The 21,497-nt window shown below is 41.5% G+C and overlaps 1 protein-coding gene across 1 annotated transcript in view; it reads left to right on the top strand.

Moving 5' to 3' along the window:
- LOC126248619 (intermembrane lipid transfer protein VPS13A-like) overlaps positions 1-21,497 on the top strand; it is a 764,418-nt gene that overhangs the window by 34,207 nt on the left and 708,714 nt on the right. The window contains exon 2 of the mRNA XM_049949782.1: positions 13,245-13,481. Within this exon, the coding sequence (XP_049805739.1) occupies positions 13,341-13,481 (141 nt within the window). The 5' untranslated portion in view covers positions 13,245-13,340. The remainder of the gene's footprint in view (positions 1-13,244; positions 13,482-21,497) is intronic.

The following is a 21,497-nucleotide window of genomic DNA, read 5'->3' on the forward strand; positions in this document are numbered from 1 at the left end:
TCTAGTTGTACTCTGCATCAAAGTTATTCTTCGTAATCTGAACTATACTCTTCGCGAACCCAAGGCAATCAAAATACCACTCTCCGCGACCACAAGGCGATCTGACTTCTCTCCAGCAAAAAGGAGGGATCCATGTCCGATTTTTCGTAGTTCTGACCGACCAATCCTCTGTGGCCTTTTTCTGATTGAGGGTCCAGTACGATCAGCCTCCGAGAAGAGCGCGTATGATTACACTTTTTTGACGCCCTTCCGCAGAGAGAAATCCGGTAGGAACATCTAGGAGCTTCTACCGGGAAATACGGTGAGCCAATGAAACGCCTAACCTCAAAATTAGGCGGGAAGGATCGTTTCTACACCAGTGTACGCTCTACGAGTCACGTAGGCCTCACAGGAATGTAGTGTTTTGCGGTAAGCTTGTGAGAGTCGTGTTCGCCGTCAACATACATCGATGGTAAGATGATTTTATTAAATGTGTGTATGTTATCAACTGTGTGCATTTTATTAACTGTGTGCATTTTATCAACTGGAATTTTATCAATATATGTATACGTGAGGAGTGCCTTTTATGCTTTGAGTTCATGTAATGTAACATGGCAATTTTATAACTAGTTCCGTAAGGTCACATGATGGCAGCATAAGACTGTTGAAACCGGTCATCTTGGAACAATAGAAGCGTCTACAGGGTTATCAAAAAGTCAGTATAAATTCGAAAACTTAATAAACCACGTAATAATGTAGATAGAGAGGTAAAAATTGACACACATGCTTGGAATGACATGGGGTTTTATTAGAACCAAAAAAAAGTTCACAAAATGTCCGACAGATGGCGCGTGAAAGATCTATTGCGCGCGTCGTTTGGTGATGATCGTGTGCTCAGCCACCTCTTTCGTCATGCTTGGCCTCCCAGGTCCCCAGACCTCAGTCCTTGCGATTACTGGCTTTGGGGTTACCTGACGTCGCCAGTGTATCGTGATAGACCGACATCTCTAGGGATGCTGAAAGACAACATCCGACGCCAATGCCTCACCATAACTCCGGACATGCTTTATAGTGCTGTTCACAACGTTATTCCTCGACTACAGCTATTGTTGAGGAATGATGGTGGACATATTGAGCATTTCCTGTAAAGAGCATCATCTTTGCTTTGTCTTACTTTGTTATGCTAATTATTGCTATTCTGATCAGATGAAGCGCCATCTGTCAGACATTTTTTGAACTTTTTTTTTTATTCTAATAAAGCCCCATGTCATTCCAAGCATGTGTGTCAATTTGTACCTCTCTATCTACATTATTCCGTGATTTGTTCAGTTTTCAAATTTATACTAACTTTTTGATCACCCAGTACATTGCGATCGCGGCTTACGAAGTGTGTTCATTTACAACTTTACTCACCTGACCATAAGTACTATTCTTCCTGCCACCACACTCTACTAATACAAACTGTATCTGATTCGAACATATATATTTCCGTTTTACATCTTCTTACGTACCTACGCGGAACGGTCCGACCCGTAGGACGCCATGTTTGTTTTTTTCTGACGACAACATCCTCCAGAATACTCACAGCACGGAGATCAGAATTGGGGTCTGTTTTACCTCTGGAATATTTTACCCAGGAAGAGTCCACCATAATTATATCAGACAGGAGGATGCCATCATAATTAAAAATCACACGGTAGAGTTGTACATTCTTGGGCAATATACCGACCTATTTTCTGTCCTTACTTACAGCTCTGCGCACTACCAACATAGCAAGGCCATATTGAATAATGTTACAAGGCCGGATGAGTCTATCATCAAGACTGTTGTCCCTGTAACGTCTTAAAAGGCACTTTGTCTATTCGGGAACTATGTTAGTCTGGCTGTCAACAGTTATTCTTCCTACGTGATTGCACCTATGGTACAGATATCTGTAACGATAAGGCACGCAAGCCACCCTACCGTGGCAACGTCGATGGTTCATTGGGAGAGGGATAACGTAGTTCGCTGAAATATAGTCGCTTTTTAGTGTGGTGTGGAAGATGGACACGACTCTCTTCCCTCTTCTTAATTTAAATAAAAACAGAGGATAAGCATTTCTATAAATCCGTGCAAGCAGCAATAGTTTTCATGCGTAAATTTGGTCCACTTTAATGATAAAAAAACCGTGTTCTTTTACAATTAATAGTGATTTCGAAAGTATTAGGCGAATCAGTCATAACTAGTTCCATCCATCAAGGAAGTCTATTAAACAAACAGTTTTGATTCTATAATGGATCTGAGGTCGGGGTTGTAAAAGTCAGTGTTAAAATGTCGGCTCAAGTAACCACTAAATTACAGTGTAAAAAACACTAGAACTTACGCGTTTCGAGGGTCAAACCTTCGTCTTCAGAATAACTGTATAGTAAACTATAAGAGAGGCCAATATAAAATATAAAAAGTGCAAAAAATAGTAAAATAACGTGGCTATTTCCCTTGCAGCCGTGACTTCTTAAGATGTACGTCCACTGGTACACTAGATTAAAACTGAATGGCTTATATTGTCCACAGGTACTGGCAGCGTCACAATAACAGCCCCATACAGTTACATCCCATATATCTTCCTGACTGCCACATCCCGCAGACAAACGCAGAAGTGACATGAGTCATCTCTCAGATTTTCTCAGCGTGATTTATTAATTGTGTGCTTCCGGGTATACAGCCGTCGTGGAAATATTATACATAATACAAGCTCAATTCGGCTGTATATCCGGAAGCATACCATTAATAGCTTCATGACTATGGATTCTCCCATAGCTGATTAGTGGGACAGTTTCATTGACAAAATATATTTTTAGATGCTACGTATTGTCAGACATATACTCTAAATAGAATTCCTTTACCGCATAGACAATTGAAACTGTTCCCTTCTCGGTCTGATACTAATTCTTCTCTGCTGACAGCTACTTTTTACATGCTAATACTACTGATTGTTCTGTGCCATCTGTATTTCTTTGTGCGAGAACTCTGTCAACCGTGTACCATGAGGCATGTTTGGCCAACACCAGTGGGTTGTGTGATGAGAAAGTAGCCAAATGCGAGGAGGTCTTTTAGAGTCTCTTGAGGTTAGGGAACAATTTTTCTCTTACCTTTGACCATTGATATGGGACTTATTTCTTTCGAGGATGACCTTTAAGAGCTCAGTGACACAGAATGTCCTTTGCATTAACTTGGAACAACAGTTTTTCTTTTCTGAGGAAAGTCAGAAGCATGAGTGAATGGGCAAGAATTTTATTTAAAAAGAAGCAAAATTACGACCCGTCGGACCACAATAACGCACCATACATCTCCAGTCATCTGCTGTCCCGTATATTTATGTGATATTTGACCCACTGAAGACGTGCAGACTTATGATACACTTTGAACAATGAGCTTCTGCGAGATACCCGACACCAGATGTCCATTACATTCTGTTCCCTTCGCATTGTAAGCTCGACTTGCTGAGTGATCAAAAAGTCAGTATAAATTTGAAAACTTAATAAACCACGGAATAATGTAGATAGAGAGGTAAGAATTGACACACATGCTTGGAATGACATGGGGTTTTATTAGAAAAAGAAAAAAAAAAAACAAAGTTCACAAAATGTCCGACAGATTGCGCTGGACAGCAAAACGTCATTGACTGCACATGATAATCGTATATAAAAGGAGCTGTAATGAGAGAGAGAATCCCCACCTCCCCTCTCTTTGCCCCCTTCTCTCCCCCGAGTCCTTTTACATTTCCCTCCTCTGCCTCATCTCATTCCGTCTCGCGTCTGCCCTTCTCCCCCTTTATTAGTCCTCTCCCTCCTTGGTTCACCCCCCCCCCCCTTTTCGTTTTTTCCTCTCCTCCCTCCTTGTTTTTCCCCCTACTCCAGGTCCCCCCCCCCCCCCATCTGCCTTGGATCGGGAGTGCCATCTTTGTGCCGCCTTTTTCGTGCAGTGTTTTACAGTGTGTTTTTCCAGTGCGTGCTCCGTGTTGTGTCTTTTGGGAAGTGTAGCGAACAGCCATCATACTGTCGCTGGGTGTGCTTTTTTTTATCTCTTGCGAACAGAAACCAGACTGTCGCCATGTTTTTTAATTGTGTGTCTGCTATATTACTTGTCTGATTCCTGTGTATTTTATCAACATTGCCAACCCCTTTTGCTTTCTGTTTTAACTTTCCGCATTTTTACGCCATTTTACACTTTAAATCACCATTTTATCGCCTGTTTTTCCTCGTTTCTTTCTTCTTCCTTTTTTAAACAGAAGTCTGTAGGCTGTAGAGCAGGGTAGTAAGCTGCTGCCAGCCCGCCCCCTTCGGGGGGGAATTGAAAATCAATAAAGAAAGAAAAAAAAATAAAGAAAAAAAAAGAGATAGAGAGAATCAGATGCGCCATCAGTCGCAGCACGTTGACGTTACCTGAAAAGGCGCTCTTAGTGAAGCTGTATTATCAGAATGGGGATTGTGCTAGTTCAGCGTTACGATCCTATCGCCATAGAAAGGGGATTCGAACGGGTAAAGGTCCGTTGACAAATGCAGCTGTGGCGAGAATGATTTCGAAGTTCGAAGCCACGGGTTGTTTAGGCGATAGACCCCGTAGTGGCGGATCGAGCACAACGCATAATGCTGCTGAGACAGTTCAGGAAGAAATGGAGACTGTAGCGGGTTCGTCTATGCACGGGGAAGTCAGCGCTCGTGCAGTCGCATGTCGCACCGGCATTCCATACCCTACTGTTTGGTTGGCACTGAGACGTACCCTACGATGCTATCCGTACAAAAGCCATCAGCATCATGAACTGTTACCTGGCGATTTAGTGAAGCGGAGGGTATTTGCGGGGTGGGCGCATTTCAAAAGATGGCGGAAGCTGACGATTGGTTGAGTGACATGTTGTGGACCGACGAAGCTCATTTCACGCTCCGAGGGTCTGTCAACGCCCACAACTGCAGAATTTGGGCTACCGAAAATCATAGAACTGTCGTGGAAACTCCATTGCACGACGAGAAAGTCACGGTATGGGTTGGATTTACCACATCTAACGTTATCGGGCCTTTTCTCTCCGAGGAAATGCGTGATTCTGGTTTTGTAACTGCTACCGTGACAGGTGAGAGGTACGCCGATATGTTACAGAATCGCATCATCCCCAGCCTGGCTGATAAACACCCGCTGGAACGTACGATGTTTATGCAGGATGGCGCTCCACCCCATATTGCTAGACGCGTGAAAGATCTCTTGCGCGCGTCATTTGGTGATGACCGTGTGCTCAGCTGCCACTTTCGTCATGTTCGGCCTCCCAGGTCCCCAGACCTCAGTCCTTGCGATTACTGGCTTTGGGGTTACCTGAAGTCGCAAGTGTATCGTGATCGACCGACATCTCTAGGGATGCTGAAAGAAAACATCCGACGCCAATGCCTCACCATAACTCCGGACATGCTTTATAGTGCTGTTCGCAACATTATTCCTCGACTACAGCTATTGTTGAGGAATGATGGCGGACATATTGAGCATTTCCTGTAAAGAGCATCATCTTTGCTTTGTCTTACTTTGTTATGCTAATTATTGCTATTCTGATCAGATGAAGCGCCATCTGTCGGACATTTTTTGAACTTTTGTATTTTTGGGTTCTAATAAAACCCCATGTCATTCCAAACACGTGTGTCAATTTGTACCTCTCTATGTACATTATTCCGTGATTTATTCAGTTTCCAAATTTATACTGACTTTTTGATCACCCAGTACATTCACTGGGAGCAGCTATTCCTATCCTGTTTGAAACCATTCATCGGTAAGACCTGACATTTGTCTCCGGTAAATGTCGGTTATGATCTTTTTAAGACCGTTATTCTTATGACGTGTTACATGGTTATGCAGGAGGATCTGCAGCGAATTGACGCATGGTGCGGGAAATGGCAATTGAATCTCAATGTAGACAAGTGTAATGTGCTGCGAATACAGAGATAGAAAGATCCCTTATCATTTAGCTACAATATAGTACGTCAGCAACTGGAAGCAGTTAATGCCATAAATTATCTGGGAGAACGCATTAGGAGTGATTTAAAATGGAATGATCATACAAAGTTGATCGCCGGTAAAGCAGATGCCAGACTGAGATTCATTGGAAGAATCCTAAGGAAATGCAATCCGAAAACAAAGGAAGTAGGTCACAGTACGCTTGTTCGCCCGCTGCTTGAATACTGCTCAGCAATGTGGGATCCGTACCAGATAGGGTTGATAGAAGAGATAGAGAAGATCCAACGGAGAGCTGCGCGCTTCGTTACAGGATCATTTAGTAATCGGGAAAGCGCTACGGAGATGATAGATAAACTCCAGTGGAAGACTCTGCAGGAGAGACTCTCTGTAGCTCGGTACGGGCTTTTGTTGAAGTTTCGTGAATATACCTTCACCGAAGAGTCAAGCAGTATATTGCTCGCTCCTACGTATATCTCGCGAAGAGACCATGAGGGTAAAATCAGAGAGATTAGAGCCCACACAGAGGCATACCGACAATCCTTCTTTCCACGAACAATACGAGACTGGAATAGAAGGGAGAACCGATAGAGGTACTCAAGGTACCCACCGCCACACACGGTCAGGTGGCTTGCGGAGTATGGATGTAGATGATTGTGAGTAGTATACTATCATAATCATCTTTTGGATGTTGTAACTCTTTATTTTTCATGATTGCTAAGCAAAACTAGAGAGAAATTCTGCCATATGAAAGACATCGTTTGATTAGATTTCTTTTACCCTAACATGTTCCATCGCTTCATGTACTATCGTTAGTGGTTTTTTTAATTTATTTTCTTCCTCGTATGACTCTGTCAGTTATGCACGAAGGCGAGCTGAAAAGCAATGCCTACGAATTTCTTATGTGAAAAATCTTAAAGCTTTTTAAATAAAACAAACTTCATTACCACCCTACATGTTCGTGTTTCGTGTCTGCATATTTGCAGTCCAGTAGGATAACATAGTGTGCAAGTAGTAAGGTGTACTAATTAGGCAATTTCGAGAAAATTTCAGGAGAAGTTGTATGCGTCGAATATGTACCAGTGCGTTGTTGCTTTATCCACGAGTTGGTAGTGGTTAAGTGGTTAGTGTTCAAGCTTGGTAATCGCTAAATCACTGAATTGAGTCCCGCTCAATTTTTTAATGTATATTTTTTCAACACTGGTTATGTTACTCCATATATATGTCACTTGAAAAGTAATATAATGAAAATGCTCGTGTATTACCATGAACTTTTATTGAATTTCCAGTGGTATTTCGCTATTTACTGGTTTTAATTATTACAATAAATTTTATAACTATCCGCAAGTAAACGCCCAAACGCATCAAGTTTTCCTGAAAATGTATGACTGTTGTGATTTGCGAGATCCCTTATACCTGCTGTCGGTTAAGGCATCTGGAACTGCTTTCCACTTGGGGACGCTTATCCAGGTTTCAAGTACAAGGGACAGACTTGGAAAGCCCCAGTCAAACATCTATAAATGAAGAAGTAAATAACTTTATTCAATAATACAATGAGTTACAATATGCCAGAACATAAGGTAATATACAAATATTCGTCGGATGTGCTTTTGAGAACAAATGGTGTATTTTTTTTAAATTACAAAATTTATGTTTTTACTAAAAAATGGAGGTACTACTGCGGATGATTAATGTCACGAAAATTCAATGCATAATGCAGTTGCAAAACGTCGATTAAAAGACGCGTTCTTGTATTGTGATAGTCTTCTTCAAGAAGTGGACCTTAATCGCAAATCACGACAGGGATACATTTTGAGGAAAAAAAAATGCGTTTTGTCGATTACTTGTCGATAGTTATAAATATAACATTTGTTGTAAGAAGTACAATTAAAAAACTGTCAAATAACATCTCAAATTCAAGGAACTTTCATGCAAATACACGTGTTTTTTCATTACATTACGTTTCAATTGTCATCTGTATGAAATAATATGACTAGTGTTAAAAAAAATATAAATTTAAAAAACAAAAGAAAAATGAAAGTGCCTTGATCCAGCAGTCCAGCGAGTATATAGCTTGGACGCTAACCACTTGAGCGCCGCCATCCCACGTCCGTGCCGCAACATACCGGCTACATATTCGACGCGTAAAACTTCTCTCGTAATTTTCTCGAGATCTGCTAAACAGTACGCCTTACTACTTACATATTATGTTGTCCTGATAGACTACTAAACGTGTACAAAATGTGAAGTAAATCCGTGATCCCTCGTAAGACGTAGCGAATTCAGAACTAAGACAACGATGTGTCGCGACATCAATACTGTAGCGCAGAGTAGTCACAACCGACAACGGAGCCGCTGCGTTTCCGGTCTTAGCGGGAAGTCGTCGGCGCCGCTAGGCCCCGATGGGGGCGTGTTGCAGCGGCGACAGCAGTGTCCGCAGACGAAGCCGCGCCGCCTACCGGCCGTCTTCGATTTCCGTGTCGTCTGGCGGGACCTCAGACTCGCTGGGACGGGGTACCCGGAATTTAGTGTGACGTAAGAACGAGTGCTGACGGCTCTCAGGGAACATTAACGGCCTCCGTGTGTCAGATTCTGGAAGCGATGCACCAAATGTGATCGCAGCACACGTTAGTCTCCGCATCCACGAGATTTGTGGCTACTGAGAAGTGAGGGAATATCTGGTTCTTAGGGTGTTGTGAAAATTTAGGTAACTCTGTGAGAACGTTCACGATGAAGAATGAAGTGGATGGTCATAAAAAATGACAGCTATTTGTGGCAAGGTACTGCAAGAAGATAGGTCAGACGTTTCACAATAACAGTGTAAAAATGGAAAACAAAAAATAAATACTATCACTAGCTCTCTATGTTCACAGGCAACAAATCTCTACGATGAGTGAATACTAAATGCCCCCCCCCCCACTCTCTCTCTCTCTCTCTCTCTCTCTCTCTCACACACACACACACACACACACACACAATCGTAAGTGTCAGCAATAATTTATGTTAAGCATAGTAGTGAAATGGCTCTGAGCACTATGGGACTTAACATCTGAGGTCATCTGTCCCCTTGAACTACTTAAAGCTAACTAACCTAAGGACATCACACACATCCATGCCCGAGGCAGGATTCGAACCTGCGACCATAGCGATCGCGCGGTTCCAAACTGAAGCGCTTAGAAACGCTCGGCCACACCGGCCGGCTGAAGTAGTGAAAGATAATCACTTGCACCCAAAATGAACACCATGGTAACTGAAATGACTGTTCTTCCAATCTTTGTTATATCTCACTGGCAACGGATTCCCGGGTAATCATCGACAGACTAATGCGATATGAACAAAGAAGTACGTAGTTAAACCAATAAAGACATTACTTTAGCTTTTCAGCCTCCGAATTTTGCGAGAATCATCCCGATTTGTTTCAGAGTTTTCACGTCATCCTCCATTACGCGCAGTCGTTCTGTACTAGTTATACAAACTCCATATGAAGTGCAATTGTTAGATAGGCTGAAACAGTGTTGTATTCGTAAGGAGCCATGCTCAAACGCCGTGCTGTTAGCACTCATGTCGGTTTTCTATTATTCAAGATCACTGTTGAGATTTCTTCCCATGCATTTTATCGAAATGAACCATTGCTCCGATTATAATGGCCTCGTAACGAGCGGCATCATAACCCATCGAAAGGAAAAACTAGTGACATAAAATTTGGGTCTTATGTTTTATCACTTCCTAAGCAACGTTTTTTCTGACGGTTTTTCATTAGTTCCGGTCATTTTAGAGATACTACTGAAATTTGAAAGTTGTATGACTGTTGTAATGGACACCATGAAAATACAAGGACGTCACAGGCTCTGTGGTGACTGCCATTCTTAAGGACGCCTTTCGATTCATACATCATCAAATCATTCTGAAAAAAAAATTCATAAAGAGCCACAAATAACGCAGAATGCGTAGTAGAAGTTACCTGACCACTAAGAATAAACAGGGAACAAATCGAAATACAATGTGAAAACATGCCACCGTTAAGGAAAACACGTCAACATAGATATGGAGTCGAATATCTCATCCGTGAGACCATGAGAAGTTGAATCATTAAGGCGGCTGCGCCATTCAGGAGCCGGCCGCTGTGGCCGAGCGGTTCTAGGCGCTTCAGTCCGGAACCGCGCTGCTGCTACGGTCGCAGGTTCGAATCCTGTCTAAGGCATGGATCTGTGTGAGGTCCTTAGGTTAGTTAGGTATAAGTAGTTCTGTCTAGGGGACTGATGACCTCAGGTGTTAAGTCCCATAGTGCTTAGAGCCATTTGAACCATTTTTGAGCCATTCAGGAAGATAACTAGCCCACCATGTTGCAACACTGGTCAGCAGCAATACTTAAGACTTAATCATAATTGTTATAGTCCCATGAAGAATGACAAAGACGCGACCTGGAGGCCGTAAAAGATTACAAGAAAATGTGTATCCATTTAAAAACCATAAAATAACAACTGTTTTATGCACAAAAACAAATGTTATGCTGTAGGGGAATGGAGCCAATAGGAAATCGTCACGTAAAGGTGGGACGGGCCAGCCGATATACATTGACCACCTCTACATAGTATCCGGCCCAGGAAATGCGTATATAACGTTTTATACAGTTTTTCAATATAGGCTTCATAGGTAACACTAGTCATTAGTGTAACATGACATCACTGAATGAAAAGAATTACAGTACTGACACATCTTTGAAATTACGTAAAAATTGATGCATAGCTCTCAAGTGACTTCACGTCACACCTGTTATACTACTGAAATCCCTTGGCACACACACTCGGGCCGGTCTTCTTGCTCTTCCTTTTTTTAAATAGTAGTTTAAAACAAATAACCATCGCGAAAACAGGCAACAAGCCGTCAGTTAAACAGTCACCTCACTCTAAAAGTCTCACACTGATGGAACAACAAATGCACCTGCTTTATGTGAAAACCCAATCTAAAATACGTGAGGCCTGCATTCACTGAGGACACGAAGAACCTTCTGCAAATTCTCAGTCACGTTTTGCATAGCACAAACGTCAGTACGGGATTGACAGAAAGGCATGGAACGTCTGTATTTGCGCGCATCTTATTGAACAGAACAAGGTTGGATGACGTTGTTAGATTTATCCAGTGGGTGATAACTGTAGATTAAAATGTTCTTAGTAGGATCATTAAAAAATATTGCTGAAGATACCTAAATAAAAATAACCATAAATCATTTATGCATTTGAGTTAAGAAGAAAATACGCAGAGCAAAAGGTAGCGTCGAATTGAATTAAAAGCTGTATCTGGTCGGTGAAAATGTGGAAAATATTGAACTGAGATTAAAGCAACATAGTTGCAAGGCATAAAATCACTCCAGAACGAATACCAAGATACTGTATCTAAGCTTGATCTTATTCTTTTGTTCTCTTCCTAAAAAATAGATGTAAAAATTATTTCTATACATTATGCACGATATCGTTATTTTAACGTAGTTAATATAATTTTGTGTTGTGTTTCTCATATAAAGGGTGTAACGGATATAAGTGCAAATATTTTTATATATGTTGGAACACCAAGTTCATGGAGCCCTCCATTGGTAATGCTAGAATTCAGTATGGTGTTGGCTCACCCTTAGCCTTCATTACAGCTTCCACTCTCGCAGGCATACATTCAAACAGGTGCTGGAAGGTTTCTTGGGGAATGGCAACTCATTCTTCACGAAATGCTGCAGTGAGGAGAGGTACCGATGTCGGTCGGCGAGGCCGGGCACGAAGTCGGCGTTCCAAAACATCCCAGAGGTGTTCTATAGGATTCAGATCAGGACTCGGTGCAGGCTAGTCCATTACAGAGATGTTATTTTCGTGTAACCACTCCGCCACAGGCCGTGCATTATGAACAGGTGCTCGATCGTGTTCAAAGATGCAATCGCCATCCCCGAATTGCTCTTCAACAGTGGGAACCAAGAAGGTGCTTAAAACATCAATGTATGCCTGTGCTGTGATAGTACCATGCAAAACAACAAGGGGTGCTAGACCCATCCATGAAAAACACCACCACACCATAACACCGACGCCTCCGAGTTTTATTGTTGGCACTACACACGCTTGCAGATAACGTTCACCGGGCATTCGCCATACCCACACCCAACCATCGGATCGCCACATTATGTACCGTCATTCGTCACTCCACACAACGTTTTTCCACTGTTCAATCGTCCAATGTTTACGCTCTTTACACAAAGCGAGGCGTCGTTTGGCATTTACCGGCGTGGTATGTGGCTTATGAGCTGCCGCTCGACCATGAAATCCAAGTTTTCTCACCTCCCGCCTAAGTGTCATAGTGCTTACAGTGGATGCAGTTTGGAATTCCTGTGTGATGGTCTGTATAGATGTCTGCCTATTACACATTACGAACCTCTTCAACTGTCGGCAATCACTGTCAGTTAGCAGACAAGGTCGGCCTGTACGAGTTTGTGCTGTACGTGTCCCACCACGTTTCCACTTCGTTATCACATCGGAAACAGTGGGCCTAGGGATGTTTAGTAGTGTGGAAATCTCGCGTACAGACGTACTTGACACGTTCCACATCATAACGGCTACCGTACCGTGCGATTGATCAATGGAACACGCAACCAACTAACTAACTAACTATCAAACTAACTATGGCACCTAACCACGTTCGAAGTCCGTGAGTTCCGCGGAGCGCCCCATTCTGCTCACTCGCGATGTCTCATGACTACTGAGGTCGCTGATATGGAGTACCTGGCAGTAGGTGGCAGCACAATGGACCTAATGTGAAAAACGTACGTTTCTGGGGGTGTCCGGATACTTTTGAACACATAGTATATGTATGTCCATCAGTGTTTTTTTTTTTTTTTTTTTTTCTGTGTCGAACAGTCTTCCCTCAAACACGTCACAAACTTTACGATCTAATGTTTTATACATGGACATACCTGCACCGCGAAGTGGAATACGCCTGTCAGTATAGATAAACCGTTTTGCGACCACTTGTCCACATTTCAACACCTGACATGCTGCCCAAAAATGCACTCGGAGTTACTACCCAATTTAAAAACATACACCTTGTAATAGCTATAATTATTAGGCTGGAAATGACATAAATACTGATATAAAGTTCAGTAAATCGTAATCAACTACCAACGGAAATATCTGCACTTACACGCGTTACACCCTGTATATTTATCTACTCATTTACAACTATTTCAAAGTTGAGCAAGTGTCACCATTGACGAAAATAAATACTGAACCTGCCTAATGAAGTTTTGTTTTCTTACTGAATTTCAGGTTGAAAATGATAAAACCCACTGCACAAGAAGTTAGCGATAGCTAACTGAGCAAGAGATGGGACTTCAGAAGCTGTGATCACAACAAACATCCGCCATGTTCGAGGGAGTAGTGGCGACAGTTCTCAACCGTTATCTTGGCAAATACATTCAAGATCTCGACATCGAAAGCCTAAATATTGGAATTTTCAGCGGAAATGTGCAACTTGTTGATCTTAGAATCAAGCCTGAAGCTCTGGTAAGTATTTAATCTGTTAATTATAATGACCCTTCTTCTGTCTGTGTTTGAGGTTTGGGGAGGAGTTGGGGGAGAGCTTCAACCGCGGATGAAACAAAAATGCTTTTTAGATATTATGTTATATTACAAAGACAAGAGGAAAATTTCTAGCTCTGACAGAATCAATGAAATGTTATTTTAATATGTTTGTTCTTGTTGGTTGTGTTTCACTTGATTCCAGTGTAGAGTTGTTTAAATGGTTTTAAAAAGTTTTGTATTTATTCCATTGAAATGGATAAAGGGAAATACTTCCATTCCATACTATTGTCAACCAAAATTAGTCTACATGTACACAAGTTTTCAAAGGAATTTGCTCCTTAATTTTCGACAGTGAAGATATTGGCAGCTGAATTCACACATAGCTGAGCTTCTTTGGAAAATTATCCACATGAAATACATCCGAAAAACGTAACCAAATGTGAAAACATCAAATAATTGCGTAATACGGTACTAGGCAACAGTAGATGAAAGGCGTATGAAATAGCTGGTGGGACATGCAAGTGTGATTGTGGTAAATTTTCCATGAAGAATAAACTAGCAGCTAGCAGCTATTTGCAGGACGGTTATAGTATTTATTGATGCTTACCAACAGCAGATAGGAAAACAAAAACCTCAGCTTTATTTGGACAGTTTCAAAAGGAAACCAACCCATTTTGTGCGTTAATTTTGTGCTGCGGTTAACACTTGTGTCAGGATACAAAGGAATCAAAGACATTAGCTGTCAGTGGATATTGATTTACATGAATGGGGCAAGCTGAACCTTTGTGCCGGACAGGGATTCGAAACTGGATCTCCTGCTTACCCTATTTTTTTTTAAGATTCTCACTCACTCCCTCACAGACCTTCCATTCGCTGCCCTTTAGTTACATTTTTAGCCTGGGTGCTGTGCCTTTTATCTTGTTTGTTAAAACATAATAATTCTCCTTGAAACCTAAGAAATTAACTAATGTAAATATTTCGTTTCATGTCGCAACTTATTTATTTTTTGTTATTTATTTAAATTAAATTTCCTTATAACTGTATATTAAACGATAAGCAAAGTTTCGTGGAACTGAAAAAGAAAAGCCATAAGTCCCTTTTGATGGTTGCTTATTCCTTCATCCTTAAATTGCAAAATAATTTTTCCTTTTTCTCAAATCCTTCATGTCTCTCCTCTTTCTGAAAACAAAATGTATGCTTCTTTATAAATGCAAAAAAAATTATATTTTGCCCAAATCAAACCTTTTGTAATCTATTCAAACTGAGGTTCTTGTTTATTTGTCAGAAAATTAGAGGAGTAAATAAAATGTATTTCTCGTCTTTCGTTGTAGCATATTTCCTTTCAACCAACTGTATCCAACTTCGATATCATAAGATACAGTTAAAATACAAGTAACATAATGAGTAAAAGGATTAATCTTAATTACAAAGTAAAAGGAGAATATTCAGCAGTCTATACACTGGTCTTAATATCTCAGATTCACGGATACAACTCCTACGTAGTTTGCTAAATTCTTTTGATAATTTCGTTTGTTCCGCAGTTCATGTTGTAATGTTGTCAGTTTAAACTTAAATTCCGTTAAACTCGGTGTTTCTGACGTTATCACGTAGTGTACGAATTGACCCGATAGCCAGATTATCGTACTGCTTTTCTGGTCAGGGTATCGCTTTTGGTCTGGTGTCACAACTTCTTGTATCCTGACCTATTGCGGTGCCGTCCGCAGTATTGATGTAAGTTGCTGTTGCGTCCATTCCAGATTTCGCGTGAGTGGTTACATTTAAACCAATGTATAAGTGTATCCTGTTCATTACACCTATCACAATTCGGTGAATCTGCAAGATTGACAGAGTATCTTCGTGCACGCTGCAATCATTTCATTGTCAATTTTGTACCATTCTGCCCCAACATCTGACGTAAGATGTTTTTTGTGAATATTCTTCCACACCCCAGGCCAGTTGATATGAGGGTGTTTAGTTTGCATTCTGTTAAGAACTAAAGATTTCTTAATATGATGGTATCATCTCTTTGTATTGAACATTTGTCTTCGTGGGTTACGTAACTATTCTCGACTATGGAGGTTCTGAGAAAGCTGAGCTTTGAATGTGTTTCACCAGTATTGACGGGTGTTACTTGGCCTTCTGGCTGAACTGCTTTCAGAAGTATACTTGCCAAGCTAGTGGGGCTTAATTTTGATTTTTAAGGACACTGTTTACTATTAAAGCTTTGAATTTTGCGTCAGTATCTATTATTTCGGTCCCACCTTCTTCAAACGGTAATGTTGGCGTGCTGCAGTTTACCTTAAAAACATTTACACCGCATACGAAATATACGGTCGTTGATAGTAGACTTCTGGCTATTGACGCTGGTGCCAGCAAAATGGAGCTTTGTAATACACTTTCTGTAAGATGAACTATTTCACAAGTCTTGCTTCCTGAATCATATCGAGACTTCGCTTGAAATATAGCTGTATGCTGGCTCTAAATTTGTTCAATATGGACCGCCAGTTGGTAGTCTGTGTCCTTTGTACGTCAGACACGAGATCTAGCCATAGACCTCGTATAGCTGTTGCCGTGGATAACCATTGTTGCTCTTCCAACTTTAAATCTTTCCCTAAATTAACTATCTTGGATTTGTTACAGTTGTTCATGGCACCTGTTGCTGCACAGTAGGCGTTCAGATAGTATTTTGCGTGCGGTAGCCGGTCTTGTGCCCGAACAAATATGCTCAGATCATCTGCAAATGCTCAACATACGGTTCTTTCCTAGTAAGAACAAGCCTGGGAGTGGACTGTGAAGTTTCCTTAGGAGACATTCGACCACAATTACGCATAGTGCCATCGGTAGGGGCAACCTTGTCGGACTCACTGCTTTATATCGAATGGTCCAGTTAGTTACCCGTTGACCACGATTTTGGACTATGCAAAATGACTCTGAAAAGTTGGGAGCATATGTTGCAGATACCAAATTTCCGTATTGCTCTTAGTAGAAAACTGTGAGAGATCCGGTCGAAAGCTTTCGAAAAATCAACAGCTATTACAGAATTCCTTGTGTTACAGATATCTGTAATGGCTGTTATGTCACAGTAGTCACTGAGGGTATCATTTACACTGCGGCCCGGAACTACACATGTTTCGTAACCTCCTATCATGTTTCTAATTACGTCGCTTAACCTTGTGTTTACTGTTGCAGCTATTATTTTGTAGTCGGTGTTCATCAAGGTTATCGGATGTTTGTTTGGGTAACAATACGAAGAGCCCCTCGAGGTAGTTTGTGGGAAGCTGTTGGAGATTACATGCATCGTGGAATAGGCTATTTAGCTCTTCTTTCAATACGTACCAATAACTGTGGTAAAATCCAATATTCGAATGAGGTTGTAAAGCGACACATTCTCTTGTTGGATAATATTGTCAGCTCTGGTCCTCATTTTCAGATCCTCTAGTTTTTGTCTCTGCACTGACATTAGCTGTGCTTCAATCTGCTTTATCTGTAAACTGTTAGTGGTTATATCTCTTGTATTTTGGTACAGTTATCGGGGACACATGAAAAATTTCTCTGTACTTTTCTCCTACTCATTTTTGTTGTAGCCATATTGTTTAAGCAATCTCCGTAGCTTGGGTTCGTATGATCCACCCACCAATTTCATCTGCTGGAGTACTTCCTTATGTTAGTGACGCAGGCCTTCCATGTTTCCAGCACCAAAATTCTTAATTTCTCGTCTCTGTGTAAGTTAGCATTTAATTTCCAGTATCATTCTCCGCGGAAATTTGTTTGCTTCTATAAACTGATTCTGATAATATAGGCACAATCGTCGGAAAAATTTGCAGCCCAGATTTCTGACATAGTGACGTTACATATTAAATCTTGTGAAACGTAAATTCGGTCTATTCTACTCGTTGAATGACTAGTGACGTAGATGTACATTAATGAGTCAGAGTTTGTTGCCTCCCACGTGTCAAGCATATTTAAGTTTCTAGCCACGTATCTGAGTTCCACGCAGCTGTTAAAATTTGTCTTTTGGTCTTTTTTGCGAACAGCAGAGATAAAATCGTCACTAAATACCACTCTCTTCGATGTCGTTGGTAAAACACACACGACTTCCTGTTTGAAAAACTCGCCCCTCGCCTCTCTACGACTGCTTCCAGCCGGGTCGTACCGTCTAGTTGTGCTGATATTCCCCTACAGCTTAATAACCTCCCAATTTCAGTCACTTGAACACCGTATTTTGTTAATATCGCCGTACCTGCACTTTCAAATCTGTTGAGAATGATGTTGTATGCTGCAATTTCATGTAGATCGTTAGTTTCGACTTCTTGCAGTAATGCTATATCTATTTCAGCCGCGTAGAAGAACCGTTGGAGACAGAACAGTTTGAACTTAGTTTATACTCTGTTGATATTTAAAGTGAAAACTTTATAATTTTGTTTAGATATAAATGTATTTTTTTGGCTGTGACTGAAGTTTTCTTAGTTCCCGTGTCTATAATTGTTGTTCCTGATCTTGTAATAGGTTTAAATTTTGGAGTGAGAGTGAGATTAATCTTCGCCTCTCTTTTCATATATTTCCCTTTGGTTTTGCTTGACTACAGAATCCCCAGCTTCTGTAGTTTCTTTCTTCCCTTACCATTATCTGCAGACAATTGATGATGGGTATGGGACATCTCTTCTGAGTCAGACCTTGTTACATCTTCAGTCTCGCCGTGTCCCCCTTCATTAATACCCGCAAAAAGTTTTCTCTTACAATTTTTAGTCCAAACTTGACCCAGCTTTTCTCTACGAGTAGACACAGTCATGTTCATCTGTGATTGTTATATAGTTCCTGATGGTGAATTCGCAGATGCTCCCGCTGAGTGGATTGATTTAGTTTCAAGGCTTGGCTCCGGAGCACCGACGATCGCGTTACCATGAACGACCGCCATCACGAACATTTCTGAGTTGTTGGCTGTAAACTGTCCGATCGCGATGGCGACGTCTCTTTGAAGTTCGGCGTGTTTACCGTAGGTTACCTCGACAACTCCAGTATCAGATGTAATATCATATTCATCTACACTACCGGCATGGACATGACTATCAGGTAATGGGTCAGTATTCGTTTCTAAAACGATCTTACTCTTCCCATGTATGCTTAAAGGTGGAGAGGAACGTTCGTCTGAAACATCATTTCCGTTTTCAAGCTTATTGTCTCGGGATCATTAAGAGCAACTGAATTACTTTCAACTGCTGTGGCACTGTTTACTACCTGTTCGCTACTTATTTCTACTAGGAGATCTGAAAATAAAGGTTTACGTTTAGTTACGTTGAGTTGAAGACGGAATTTTCGTCTGCGTGACGCGATCTGTTTGATACATATGAAGCATTCTGGTAGCTGCTCGATGTGTGTAGTGTGTGCTTGACACTCTCCAAGGCTCATTACAGACGGGATCGGTTTTTTAACTTCCATTTTGATAGGTATGATACCATTAGGGACGGGGAACGAATAAATATCTTCCGAGACCTCGTTCCGAATAGCACGAACGTTTCCATTAGGCTGGAATTTGAGTGTTATGACCTCGTTTGTAACATCCATGGGGGTGTTAAAGACACACACATTTGTCAACTTGCTTTCGACTGGGCTAATGGTAAACTTAGTAGCCTTAGAAATGGCTCTGAGCACTATGGGACTCAACATCTATGGTCATCAGTCCCCTAGAACTTAAAACTACTTAAACCTAACTAACCTAAGGACATCACACACATCCATGCCCGAGGCAGGATTCGAACCTGCGACCGTAGCGGTCACGCGGTTCCAGACTGAAGCGCGTAGAACCGCACCGGACACAGTGGTCACCACAACCGCATGGACTACAGTAGCACATCTCCCGTCAGATCCAGCTTCTCAGCTTATACCACGCAACACTGTGTAGTGCCCCTGCTCATTAGCCTCGTTACTCGTGGCATCTCGCCGGTTCCCGTAAGAGTTCGAGTTTGGTGTGCATCTGCACTGAAGGAATCATTGGCCGTCATCACCTTAATTTTACAGGGTGAACATTAATAAAATCGACAAAGTGCATGGACGGACTACTGACTACAATTGGAGGAAAAAAGTCCCTATGAACATGTGTCCGGAAATGCAAAGTTGCCACGGTAGATAGCGCTGAAGAATGACAGTTCCTCTTACCACCTGCCGTGTGTTCCTTGTGTGTCGCAGGTGATACGGATATTAGCTCTTTTCATGCAGAATACACATAATCGAACTTTGGCCTACACCATGTTGGCGGGCCACTTGCGTGGAACTTGTAACACGGTTTGTCTCAATAGCCTATTGAACCCGGTTCTGCAAAATCTGCTGTACGCACAGTCCGCCGCCTCCCTGCACGTTCGTCTGTCTGGAAGGTCCCATGATTACACAAACGCCCGAAAAGGGCTTGAAATATTTTGTGATATGGTTTGTGTCTCTGAGGGTACTTGTTTTGGTATAGCAGTGATGCCTCTCGGGCGTTTCCATCTGTTTGGCCGTACACGAACACCACAGCGGCATGTTCCCGTCATGAATACCGGACCATTCTGCTACATACAGTACGCTACATCAATCACACATTCGTCACCACCATCTGCCGCGGCAACGATGCATTTCCCGACACATGTTCATAGGACTTTTTTTCCTCCATTTCCAGTCAGGAATCCATTCCTGCAATTTGTCGGTTTTATTAATGTTCACGCTATATATGTAGTGTCTGCTCTTTCGGACATATCCGAAAGAACCATCACAACATACATAACTCCTGTGTTCTTCACTCCAGACCGCAAGCAAAGCAGCAATCAGGACAGTGAATGGAAGCGATAGTCCTGCACCGATAAACGTGAATTCAGTTTCATCTTAAGTAAAGATTATTTCTGAGATGAGGGAGGATCTTTCTTCTTGTTAATTATCTTGAAAAGAAAAAAAAACAATAACCGATGATTTCTACGTAAATGATTCTCACCTTCCTTAAAGACATGTAGAAACAGAAGTACAACTTCAAACAGCCAGGATAGCAGTTGCATTGTATCTATTGTGATGAACGGTTTCAGCAAACTACGTTGCCATCATCAGACCTGTAAAGCATAGATCAACGTCTTCAAACACACTGAAATGAGATGTAAAGGGGCGTGACACAGTATTACATAAACATGGCGTATACTGTCGTAACATTCGATGAATCTTGATCAAAAGTGTATTATACCGTATCATATCATGGAACGATACCTCATCAACATGAGAACAACAGTATGTAAGGAAGTCAAGCATAAAATGATTATTACATAAAACAGCTTACAAATTGCCCTGATTATACAAGCTAATGTTAGTGATTTAGCAGAATGAAGACTGAGATTCTGAAGTGAACATCGTAGACGCTACAGCCAGCCACCAAATTGCACTGTGGTAGTAGTTACAAACAAAAATACGTCGTATCATATAAAGTATAAAACCAACGATCCAAGACTGCTACACTGCAGAAATGCAACAAATAATCCAAATTAGAGTACGTTACACATATTTTGTCACAATAATTTTAATTTAAGTATATGAAATTTAAAACCACCTTAAAAACCTAACAGGAAGCACTGTACCTTCAATAGATCGTTTAATACACAAGTAGTGCAGCCAGTCAAACGGCATGTTCGCATTATAAAGGAGAGAACTTTCAGTAATATTCTGTTTCGGTCGTTGTTGATGGCTTCACGCCTTACCCTCTTGATATCCAAACGGTTTCATTCATAACCTCTCCGTCCGTAGCCCTACGCATTGTTTTACACCTATACTGCCGCTAACAGGATTTGCATACGACCAGAATTTCCTTGAGCTTTATAAAAAAAAATTTCGTGTGACTAGGGCCTCCCGTCGGGTAGAACGTTCGCCTGGGGCAAGTCTTTCGATTTGACGCCACTTCGGCGACTTGCGCGTCGATGGGGATGAAATGAGGATGATTAGGACAACACAACACCCAGTCTCTGAGCGGGGAAAATCTCCAGCCCAGCCGGG

Source organism: Schistocerca nitens, chromosome 3 (genome assembly GCF_023898315.1).
Source record: "Schistocerca nitens isolate TAMUIC-IGC-003100 chromosome 3, iqSchNite1.1, whole genome shotgun sequence".
NCBI lineage: Eukaryota > Metazoa > Arthropoda > Insecta > Orthoptera > Acrididae > Schistocerca > Schistocerca nitens.